Source organism: Boleophthalmus pectinirostris, unplaced genomic scaffold (assembly GCF_026225935.1).
Source record: "Boleophthalmus pectinirostris isolate CB_2022bp ecotype Guang Dong unplaced genomic scaffold, ASM2622593v1 HiC_scaffold_19, whole genome shotgun sequence".
Taxonomy (NCBI): domain Eukaryota; kingdom Metazoa; phylum Chordata; class Actinopteri; order Gobiiformes; family Gobiidae; genus Boleophthalmus; species Boleophthalmus pectinirostris.
In genome coordinates, this window is record NW_026571140.1 from 25,969,242 (window position 1) to 25,979,535 (window position 10,294).

General features: G+C 36.5%; 2 protein-coding genes across 2 annotated transcripts; one reads left to right on the forward strand and one right to left on the reverse strand.

Moving 5' to 3' along the window:
* Positions 1 to 269: 269 nt before the first annotated feature.
* On the reverse strand, positions 270 to 4,325 carry nae1 (nedd8 activating enzyme E1 subunit 1). The gene is made up of 20 exons (XM_020938880.2): positions 4,167 to 4,325; positions 3,713 to 3,816; positions 3,576 to 3,636; positions 3,469 to 3,499; positions 3,322 to 3,393; positions 3,158 to 3,237; positions 2,971 to 3,080; positions 2,767 to 2,876; positions 2,631 to 2,693; positions 2,496 to 2,559; positions 2,324 to 2,415; positions 2,137 to 2,196; positions 1,928 to 2,061; positions 1,750 to 1,825; positions 1,637 to 1,676; positions 1,450 to 1,536; positions 1,269 to 1,361; positions 964 to 1,078; positions 797 to 846; positions 270 to 725 (listed from the first exon to the last, which is right to left on the reverse strand). Exons 1-20 carry the CDS (start codon positions 4,214 to 4,216, stop codon positions 616 to 618), a joined length of 1,602 nt encoding a protein of 533 aa, XP_020794539.1. The 5' UTR covers positions 4,217 to 4,325; the 3' UTR covers positions 270 to 615.
* A 698-nt stretch (positions 4,326 to 5,023) lies between these two features.
* On the forward strand, positions 5,024 to 9,479 carry ca7 (carbonic anhydrase VII). Its single transcript, XM_020938990.2, has 7 exons — positions 5,024 to 5,088; positions 5,396 to 5,590; positions 7,222 to 7,340; positions 7,573 to 7,668; positions 7,844 to 7,906; positions 7,975 to 8,130; positions 9,117 to 9,479. Exons 1-7 carry the CDS (start codon positions 5,052 to 5,054, stop codon positions 9,234 to 9,236), a joined length of 786 nt encoding a protein of 261 aa, XP_020794649.1. The 5' UTR covers positions 5,024 to 5,051; the 3' UTR covers positions 9,237 to 9,479.
* Positions 9,480 to 10,294: the final 815 nt, after the last annotated feature.

Genomic DNA, 10,294 nt, shown 5'->3' on the forward strand with positions numbered 1-10,294 from the left:
TATGAAGCATAGTGCCCCCTAATGTTGAAGAAACAAACATGTCCAAAGTGTGGGCTCTGATCCTAACCTGAAGACAGCCAGAGGATAAGTCACATTGCAGGCCTCCCAGGAAGCTCACATGGTTGTCATGTAACATTTATTTAGACAAGATAACTGTGTAAACCTTGTTTCACTTATCAAATCACATAAGCTTACCTCAAAGCCTATCAGATGCTGCCAGTGAGTATCTTATACCAACTCTCTGATGGGACACACAACAGCATCATATGTTAACATTAAGAGAAGATTTTATTACAACAGTGACTTATTTATTGTAATAGAAAAAGATCAGCATCATTCCTGCCAATACAAACCAAGAAAGTATTTTTGTATTAAGTGCTACATACTGTAACTTACTGGACAGTGACAAATAAAAATACTACAGTTTAACATAGTTTAGCCAGTTTAGATTTACAATATTATTGACAAAACACTTACTGATTTATTACCACTGACTTTTACAATTAAGTGCACAATACTGAGTGTAATGAAAGATCCATTTTGACTCATATGCTCCGTCATAGTGTTGATAATCAATGAAATAAGTTACTGTTGAAAACCAATATACCTCACTGTTCAGAGCTGTAAGGTGGCAGAGGTCTGAGACATGGCATTGTAGATGTAAGTGTTGCTAAAGGGCACAAACTGGTGGGTAATGAGTTTGATGACCTCTTGTGCTGCAGCCCCTAAAGAAAATAGAAATTCATTAGTAAACTATTAAGAAGTATTGCATAATGTGTATAATGTGGGCCTTTACCTCCCATGAATGCAGCAACTGTGTGTGGTTCCGTGGCACCATAACGGCAGCTAAACAAACCGTGAAAAAGTTATTGGCAAATCATTCAGAAACAAATAAAGCATTATATGATGTACTTAAGACATAATTCTGGACATAAACTTGTATTTGATGGAAATAGTGCTTACAACTCATGGACATAATCATCCTTGATATTGATGCTGAGGTTGTATTCCTGTAGAAGTCCAGTCACACACAGCTTCAGTTTGCTGATATCCTCTTCCACTTGGTAGTTATACACTCCTAATGAGTAAGACAAAAAATAAATCAATAAAGTAGATATAAAATGAGTAAGTAGAGAGAGGAGTTCCTCAAGCTCGCCAATTGCAATTCCCTAAGAAGAGCTAAGACTGCCATCTTGTGGACAACAGTTAAACGTGATTTTATTTTTTTCAAAGACAATAAATTAAATTCTTGTATTCTTCTTCTTTACCTGGGTAGCGTGAATGCTGCTGAAAGAAGCGGTCCACAGCACGCAGCATGAGGTAGAAAACCATCTCACTGTCTGGACTGTCCATGGCTGATGCTGAAAAAAAACAAAACAAAAAAACACCCATTTAACCTCTCATAGAAAGTAAAATCTCAGATGATGTAATTCAAAGATGTAATCATACTTATTTCATCTTTATTTTGTGAATCCACACTGTATTCATCAGCCAAGGACCTGCAGCGCACCACCCTCAAAAAGGTCGCATGTTTGCCTAATGTACAAAGAAAAGAGAATTTGTATAACGTACTAACATACTAAGAGACAAACCTAAAACCGCAGATCTCAAAGTACTTTACATAAGAGGTACTTACAAAACAGTTTGATGTCCTTTTCAGATATGCTTTCTGGTGCCTATTTCAAAAGAAAAATATAGTAAATACTAGATTTTACTACAATAAACTTGCAAAACAATTTACAAGCACACCAGTTCAGTGGATTGAATTAAACTCTCCACATGTTTTGAAACAGCTGCTGCATCCTGCATAGCCTTTTGTCTGTAACTGTAAAATCACATAATAAATATGAACATCACTAAATGATACTGTACATGCAAGGGTTAAAGATGAAGAACTGGAATATTTCTTATTCAGAAAAGGACTTACATGTTTTGTAGGTTAATAAATTTCTGTGAGTCTGCTATCATATCTGGTATTGTGCCTCGGACAGGTAAATTGCCATTGCCTTCGTTGTGAACAAACTCTTTGACAGCACGCAGCATCACCCAAAAGGGAGAGGACTGTCCATATAGAAAGATGAGCATAATTACAAACAACAGTACAAACCAACATAATGAAAACTTTAAAATGAGAACCTGATCAGTGATGTGGTTGCATTGTTCACTGTTGAAGAGATCCTGAACAGCAGTTGGAATCTAAAAAGGCAGTGTTATCTTAAATTATATGAAGTAATTTGTAGAAATACTAAATAAATATAAAATAAAAATAAATCGTTCATAATATTATATATAAATATAAATTCATTCATAAATATAAAATCACCTTAGTTGGATTTAAAGCAGTATTGACATTTTTTATAGCTTCATCAAAGTTTTCTTCATCCTCTGGGACACCATTCTCATTTCTTCTGATACCTGAATTACATGGGAACAGTATTAAAAGCACAATAATGTAGAATGTATTGTATTTGCACAACAATGCTATAGGAGAATACCTTCCCGTATACATTGTCTGAAGGCCTCTTTCTCACGATACGTCTTTGGTAACTGACCATTATACTACAAAGGAGCAAGACAATTTGAGATTAAAGTAAATGGCAAACATATATTAAAGTGCATGTTATTATTACCTCACTAAGCCATTTTTCTAGATATTTGGCGACAATAATAACCCAAGGAGTGTGACTGTGATCCTAAAAAATGTACAAGAAAATGTGAAATAACCCAACAATAAGAATAAATTGTCAATGCTGTTGATGGTGGAACCTTTTTGTCCATGCTTTCTAAGTCATAAGAAGCAATGTGATTTGTCAGTTCATCAAAAGGCTGATCTAATCGTAAGTCCTCCAAGGCATTGTCTGGGTGCGACTCAATCACTAAAAATGAAAATGAAAAATCATGTAAATAAAATATAATAGTTCACTGAAATTACATAAAATTAAACTAGTAACTATTAAAATCTTTATCTACCTGTATGCTCCTCTACCACTAGCCTCATGTAGCCAATGAGCCCGTATGTTTTACAGATGAGAAAAGGGACAGAGGCACTCCAAAGAACAGAGCCGAGCCGCAAGCATGTGCTTAACATAGAAACAAAAATAAGAGTAGGATACAGGAGCAACATGTTTACCACTGAGTAAAAGTAAATAAGGCATACTTTTCTGGTAACTGGACACCAATGACAACAGTAAATCTGTGGAAAAACTCAGGATTGTTTTCCAAGAGATTCTCAGGACTCTGACGAAGAATCACAAATAAAAAGCAGTTACCAATTGTGTGATAATCTTAAATATGAATTATTTACACACTTAAGATCCAAACCTCTTCAACAAAGTTTCCTGAAACGTCACTGTTGAGTTCCTGAAGAAGCTCAGTGGCAGCATGTGCTCTGTTCTATAAACAGACAAGGAGACGCTTCACCTACTTTTATAATGCGACGGTGTTGTCATGAATGACATCTTAGCTTACCTTCCCAATGTGATTTATACTCAAGAAAAAGCTGAAAGACAAAACCAACATTAATACTCTCATAAACACAGTAAATATACATTTTTTGTGGCCTGGTGCAGCTTTACTTATTTCCAATATCTTCTCCAGTAACAGTATGCCCATCAACTATTGTGAACGCTCCAATGCCTGCATCATTACAGAGTGTGATCACTGCAATGTAATAACAGCACAATAGTAATGAGTGAACTTATAGAGTCCTTACCAGGAAGAACCAGGTTTTTTAGTATCTCTGTCCCTGTTGCTGTGGCATTTATGAGGCAGACGTGAGCACTTTCCAATGCCTCCTGGCCGTGGTCTCCCCATAATCTGGAAACAGCATTGACAGTGGCATTAAGAATGAATGAGTATTAGCATTTAGGCTGGAGGGACATTGCTAAAGTGTAGCATCCTCTTCACACAGTCCTAAATTCGAATGGATAACCTGCCACGTTTGAACATCACAAAGGCAAAACAGTACACAGTAACTAATAAAGGGGAATTATTTGGCCATTATTATTATTATTATTGTCACATTATAAATATATTACCATTGAGCAGCGTTAGCTTGTTAGCATTACAAATACGCAAATAGCAAGTGAGCTAGGTGGAGATCTAGTTGTATTTTGTGCTGTCTTGTGTCGTGGAGCCCTGGAGCATAAATTGCACTGTGCTTTTACCTCAATTGCCTGTCGTATTTCTGCTCTTTTGAAGCTTTAGTGGATGCCATAGTAGCATTAAGGCTGCTTTTTCAGCAGTCTGGAGAACTATATCAACATACGAAGCAGCAGATTCCAAAGAAAACCTAGAGAGCAGTGTTACGCAGCATTCGCACTTTCGACACAAAACCCGTGACTTTGTGACATCTGTGCATCTTGATGTTAAGAATACGTTATATGAAAAAAATTAAACCGTTTTAATACATTCCCATGATTCATTATAAAGCAGTTTGATGGATGAAAAAAAATACTGAGTAGTTTCTTTTAGTGTATCACCAGGAAACACCATTAGAGGGTGCTATATGGACGCGTAATGGCTGCAGGTGCACGGTTTAATGCAAAGATCTATAATTTGTGGCAAAGACAGTTAAACTCAAAATCATTTTGGAAAAGATTTCAGATATTTCAGGCTCATAGACTGCATTGGAGACGTAAAGGGACATGTGACAGGGTAAAACAATATAAATATTGACCGAACAAGAAGTTCACCTAATTTATTAAAATATTGCTAATATTATTACCTAAATTAATGTGATAAAATGCAGCCTGACAAATAGCCAAAGCCTTCCATACAGATATAGGCATATATCCTAAAATATTGTTGCCCATGTATGTAATACTTTTCCAAATATCTAAAAAAAAAAAAAAAAAAAAAAAAAAAAAAAAAAAAAAAGTTGTGCTGATGCTGTCTGGGTGCCTTGTTTTGGTTCTGGGTTCTGAGCGCGTGGGAGGCGTGTCAAGGCGGATAATTGCCCTTCCCTTTCGGCCGCCTGCTGAGCTTCATTAGGAGCAGCTCACTGGTCCAGGGACCTTTGTGATCTCCACTTTGTGATCTCCAGCGTGACCATGAAAGGGAACCACTGGGGGTATGGGCAAGAGAACGGTAAATTATATTTTGACTATTCTAGTTTTCTCTCTGGACAAGTTACGCCTACGAGCAAATAGAAAGTAGGAGGCTTTCATTGAACTAATGCCAGATTACCTATTGCTTAAAGGATTGTGTGGTCACTTATAGTTGTCAGTGTAAAGAGATTAGTTAAAAAAAAAAGAAAGAAAGAAAGAAAAAAGAAAAGAAAATGCTGTGCGGTTTTTTATCCAGTATATACAATTAAATTAGTATGTCAATTAATTACTTTTAATCACTTGTAATTGATTAAATTTGATAATCTGATAAACATTTCTCTTTATAGGTCCAGATGTATGGCATAAAAACTACCCAGTGGCTCTGGGCAGCCGTCAGTCTCCCATTGACATCCCCCGCCAAGTTTCACATGACCCAAGCTTAGGCCCGATAATGCTCGACTATGATCACTGTACCTCCATCAACATCTCCAACAATGGACATTCAGTAGTGGTGAACTTTGATGACACAGATGACCGATCTGGTAATACAAGGCTTTATTAGTATTGTTATTATTATTGTTGTTATCATTATTATTATTATTTTAATTATGGGTTCTATTTAACTTTATTAATGCTATTTGGGTGGTGAAATTATGCATCAAACTGGTAACAAATGTACACAGAACTAAAATCACTAAACATACATGAGTGTATTATGTGTGTACAAAGTTCACCCATAATCTCAGCTATGATAGTTGCTTTGAGGAACATTAATGTTTCATCTTATTTTGAGTGGATTACCTTGTGGCTTTAGAAAGTGCAAGCCTTTTACAAAATTGGCTGTAATCTATGGTTAAATAACACCCTGTTTGTACTGCAGGGAAATGTAGCTAACACTTAAAAGTATGAGACGCTGTCTAGTGGACAAGAGTCATAATAACCTGAAATGATCTTAATGCTTATTATGACCCTATTAGCTTTTATAACTGGGTGGTTCCATGCTTACCACCCTGCTATTACCACCAATGATAAAGCCAGTGTAATGTATCATATCATATCATATTATCTAGTAGCTTTCACTGTAAATGAACAAGGGACAGTGTTGCCACTGATATCACAGTTTAAAATGTGCTCCATTTAAAATTTTGTTAGATACAGGTGTTTTTATTAGTCAAAAATGCCCAAAAGGTATAGTGAGTGGCAGAGGTTTAACCTGTTGCTTGTCCTAATGGTGTCATCTGCTTGTCTCCATGGAGATAGAGAAGTTTAATGACATACTGTGGAGCATTCTGGACAAAGCAATAGCATCTCTATGGAGACAAGCAGGTGGTGAGCATGTCACCAGAAAGTTACATATGTTATGTATTGTCAGATGACATATCAAAGCAGCATGGCCATAATGTATGAATTGTTACCAGACTTAAATACAAAGAGTAGCTTATCAGTAATAGATAATATATTCAGATACCATGCATTATCTCAAGGCTCACTTTTAACAGCACACTCACCTTTAACCATTGTATTTCACATATACAATTTACAATTTTCCATTATTAGCATGGGCTAGTGTTACTAGCAAATACAGTGTCTTCTCTAGGAAACACACCGTTACTGGTATATATTGCAATTGCAGTTTGCATTTAAATGTTTTGTTTTTTTGTTTTTTTGTTAAAGAACTTTTTCTGTATTGTCACGCCTCCCTGCCGAGAGATCAAAGCATTACTTTGGACTTTGTACTGTCAGACTTGATATACGGTTGTTAACAACACCCATATAAGAACCAAGCTAAACTGTATGTATTGAACAAAAATTGTGTTTTACATTACATTTATGTATTTAGTTGGTCATATGCCATGTTGTTTTGGTGTTCATAATTGTGTGAAGGCTTTGACTGTTGGTATTTGTGGGTCAAACTAAAGCCTAGGTTTAGGACACAAAAAAATGATAGATTGATGTGCAACTTAAAATAGAAAGTACACTTTTACAGACAGAGACATTCAACTCTGTGAGGTGCTACTACAAGGACATATGCATGTTTGTTTATGTGTGACTTCTGAATTTAAAATAAGAATTGGATCAACACCTTCATGTATCATAAAGCCTTGGTCAAATGTATTTCTATCACCAACAAGGCCAGTAAACCTTTCTACATCCTCTGTGTCATCTCCTACAGTGATCCATGGAGGCCCCCTTGAAAACCCCTATAGGCTCAGACAGTTTCACTTCCACTGGGGTGGAAAGGGATGTGATGGCTCTGAGCACACGGTCGCAGGAAATAGCTATGCATCTGAGGTCAGTGGTGTGTATATCCCCAATAGTACAGTAATTAAAATGTTTCTTAACTGTCATTGATTGTCATTTAAGCACTTTTCTACCCACATTTGCTTAACAAATGTATTTCATTTATCAAGGAAACAAGACTATTATTCAAAACCTTATATTTGATCAAAGCTGGTCCTGAATCTGTGATATAGTATACTTTATATAATGATTGGACCCACTGATGAATCCTTTCCTGTTCTAGCTTCATTTGGTGCACTGGAACGCTGTCAAGTACAAGTCATTTGATCACGCTGCTACAGCTCCGGATGGACTTGCTGTTATTGGCATTTTTTTAGAAGTAAGACATGCTCAATTAACCAATATAAATAACTACAGAATGACATAATGGTTTATTAGGAAAGCAATTAACATAATTCATTATAAAATGTGTCTAGTTACTTTTTCTGTATTTGTGTGTTTTACATTTGACTAAATCAAAACCATGCTTTGTGCATGTTTGTCTGTTACATAAGACAGGTGATGACCACAGGTGGCTTCACACAATTACAGATGCAATGTACATGGTGAAGTATAAGGTTAGTGCAGTCAGTAAGAATTAACAGATGTAATGTTTAAGTAAATAATAAACTTTTCTCTCTTTTAGGGCAGTGTAACAGACTTCAAGGGTTTCAATCCAAAGTGCCTTTTACCGAGCAGCCTCCACTACTGGACCTATCTGGGATCTCTGACCACACCTCCACTCCATGAAAGTGTAACTTGGATATTGCTTAAAGAACCAATTGCTGTATCAGAAAAGCAGGTGAGCTTGTTAACCATTTGGTTATATTGTACAGTTAGTTCAGCTAGTTTATATTTTATTACAGTAATCATTTCTGCCAGTTACTACAAGGTACATGTAGTGATATGAAGAGATATGATCTTTGCAGATCACTTACTGCAACATTTTATGCATTGGTGAACTTGTTAGATGCATTTTCAAATGGATATTAGGAAAATTATTATTATTATTATTTTTTATTTAAGAGGTTTTTTCCGCTCTCACTGTTTTGCATGTAGCTTTGAATGGTATGAGAACCAGTGACCTCTTACCCGTAACACAATACACAACTGAATTTTATTTTCTTAAATATAAATACTAGTAAATATAGGTCAACATGGGTTACATGATGCTTTTTCTTGGTAGCCTTGCTAAATTCAAATTCAAAAGAGCCTGTCTCAAAATGTATACTGTTGACAAGTTAAGCTGACTAACTGGATGCCTCCCTCGGCCCTCGGCAGAGTGGCGACGGCTGCCAGCCGCTGGATTATGCTCTTACACTTTGTTGATCTTTACTAGTTGAGCTCCACGCTTTAACTCCCAAGTGAAGTATGGAGTTTCAGTGATAGCATCACCCATGTGTGCAGGCATGAAGTTAGTGTGTGAAGAGACATCCGTAGCATTGTTGGGGGTGGGTACAAGTCACGCATCGGGCCCCACAACCTTGGAGTCCACGACTGGAGCCTTTGATCTGCTTCAGCTGATGATCCTGATGGATGAATGACTGGATGGTGCAGGGCTTTAATTGAGAAATGCCTGTGTAGAGACACAGCAGGGAAAGGCTCTTATATAACTACCACTAATTTGTTTTTCACTACCATGTAACATAATACACAGTAGTACTGTATCATTCAAGTACCTTTGTTTTTGTGGGTGTTAGTAGTATTGTTCCTTTAAAACAGGATAAAACAGGTTGAAATGAAAATAAAAATAAAATGTTTTAATGAATACATTTTTTTCTTGAACAGCTGGGCAAATTTAGATTGCTGCTGTTCACTGGAGAGGAAGAGGACCAGAGGTTACGAATGGAGAACAACTTCAGGCCTCCTCAGCCTCTGAAAGGCCGGAGGATTCGTTCCTCCAACTGACCACATATGACTAATACACAAAGACAGAGAAAGCTTTAGACTGAATGCAAGCACTGGTGTTGGATATGTTTACACTGCACTGAAAAAGGAGATTTGTATTATTAGTTTTTACTACTCATAATTATTTAATTACTTCAAATGATCCAGTAATATTAAGCAGGCAATGATTCTGAGGTTGGATGTTATGTTAATGTATAAGGAAATCAAAATGTATTCTTGAGATGTAACATGGCTGCATCCAAATATGTGATGTCATATTTTATATTTGGTTGTATTTTATTCAGAAAATATCAAAAATAATGTGAAGCACAGAGAGGTTTGCCCACACTTGGGTCTGTAAACACATGTGGACGCTGCCTTCAGCTAATCCCTTGATCCCCTGGACATTCAGACTATCGCTGGAGGATTCCTGGTCCAGGTGGAAGTGTATCCCCTCTCCCTGACAATCCTCATTGGAGGCCAGATTAGATTAGAGCCGCAGTTGTCTGCACTGTTTCAGGGCGGATGGCATGTCTGTGGTACTTAAGAGATCACTGCAGATAAGTTGTTATTATTTTAATAATGTTATTGCTTTTATTTGGGCCATTTTTAGCACCCTAATTAATTAAATGAATTAAACAAGACACTTTACAGTTCACAAATCAATCTCACATTTCATGTTGGTTTACAATGCACTCTTATTAACAGCCTTACAAATATCTGACACTACACTGCCTTGCTGTACACTGTAAAACACAGGGAGCTCCTCAGAGAGCATTTGACTGATTCTTTTCAACACTGCACAAGAAAACATGTCTGAGATAAAACATGTTTTAAAGAAGAGAACACACTTATGACTGAGGGTGTGGTCTGCAATTCTTTTTTAATCTGGTGAATGAAATAAAGTCATACAAGAGTCGACATAACTGTGTCTTTTTTAACAGTTCTAAAAATACCTTCCTGTATATTTTAGGAAGAATTTGTTTAGGCTGAGCCAGATTACTGTAGGGTTAGAGAAAAGAAGTCAGCCTCATATTATATAGTTACCACTTACAGTTTGTTGTTTCTTATCAAAAAAC